This window comes from Bison bison, unplaced genomic scaffold (genome assembly GCF_000754665.1).
Source record: "Bison bison bison isolate TAMUID 2011002044 unplaced genomic scaffold, Bison_UMD1.0 scf7180017851016, whole genome shotgun sequence".
NCBI lineage: Eukaryota > Metazoa > Chordata > Mammalia > Artiodactyla > Bovidae > Bison > Bison bison.
This window is the reverse complement of record NW_011481589.1, coordinates 507,303-507,888: the sequence shown is the minus strand read 5'-3', so window position 1 is coordinate 507,888 and position 586 is coordinate 507,303. Positions and strand designations below refer to the sequence as shown.

General features: G+C 67.9%; 1 protein-coding gene across 2 annotated transcripts in view; it reads left to right on the top strand.

The window, feature by feature from the left end:
• Nucleotides 1-271: 271 nt before the first annotated feature.
• EPS15 (epidermal growth factor receptor pathway substrate 15) overlaps nt 272-586 on the top strand; it is a 140,142-nt gene continuing 139,827 nt past the window's right edge. Inside the window, exon 1 of one of the 2 annotated variants that reach the window (XM_010849679.1) lies at nt 272-429. In XM_010849679.1, coding sequence (XP_010847981.1) covers nt 397-429 — 33 coding nt within the window. In that variant the 5' untranslated portion in view covers nt 272-396. The remainder of the gene's footprint in view (nt 430-586) is intronic. The other variant, XM_010849689.1, reaches the window with a different exon arrangement.

The window sequence follows — 586 nt, the reverse complement described above, 5'->3', positions numbered from 1 at the left end:
GACTTTGGATATAGTTCTTCCCATTTTTCAGAAGCAGAGGCTTAGCGTGGGTAGGTGATCCGCTAAAGTTCTCAGGACAATCTGGAGTTGCCTCTGCCTCCACAGCCCGTCCGCCTTAATTACTTGTCCGCGCCGGGTTTTCTCAGGAGGCCCCGGGGCAGGCTCCGGTCCAGCAGCAAAAACTCCGGCGCCAGGATTTGGGTGTCTCCGAGGCCTGTGCCGGGCGGGCGGGGCCAGGCGAGGCGGGGTGGACGAGAGGAGGGAAGTTGTCGAAGTTAGGGGAGACGCCCGCCAGCCCGCCCGGGCCTCGCCTCCGGCCGCTCCCTCCGCCTCCTCCCCGCCCCGAGCCCCCGTCTGCCCGTCCTTCCTTCCCCTCCCGTGCATGATGGAAACACCATGGCTGCGGCGGCCCAGCTCTCCCTGACACAGGTAACGCCGCCCGCCGGTCCGCCGGGCTCGGCCGGCCGGTGTCCCCGGCCCCCTCCCCCACCGCCCTATAGTTCACCGACCCGAGCAGTTTCTCTCCGCCCCGGGCGGGGCGGCCGATACTGAGAGCGCGCGCGCGCGCCTGTGAATGTGAGTCTGT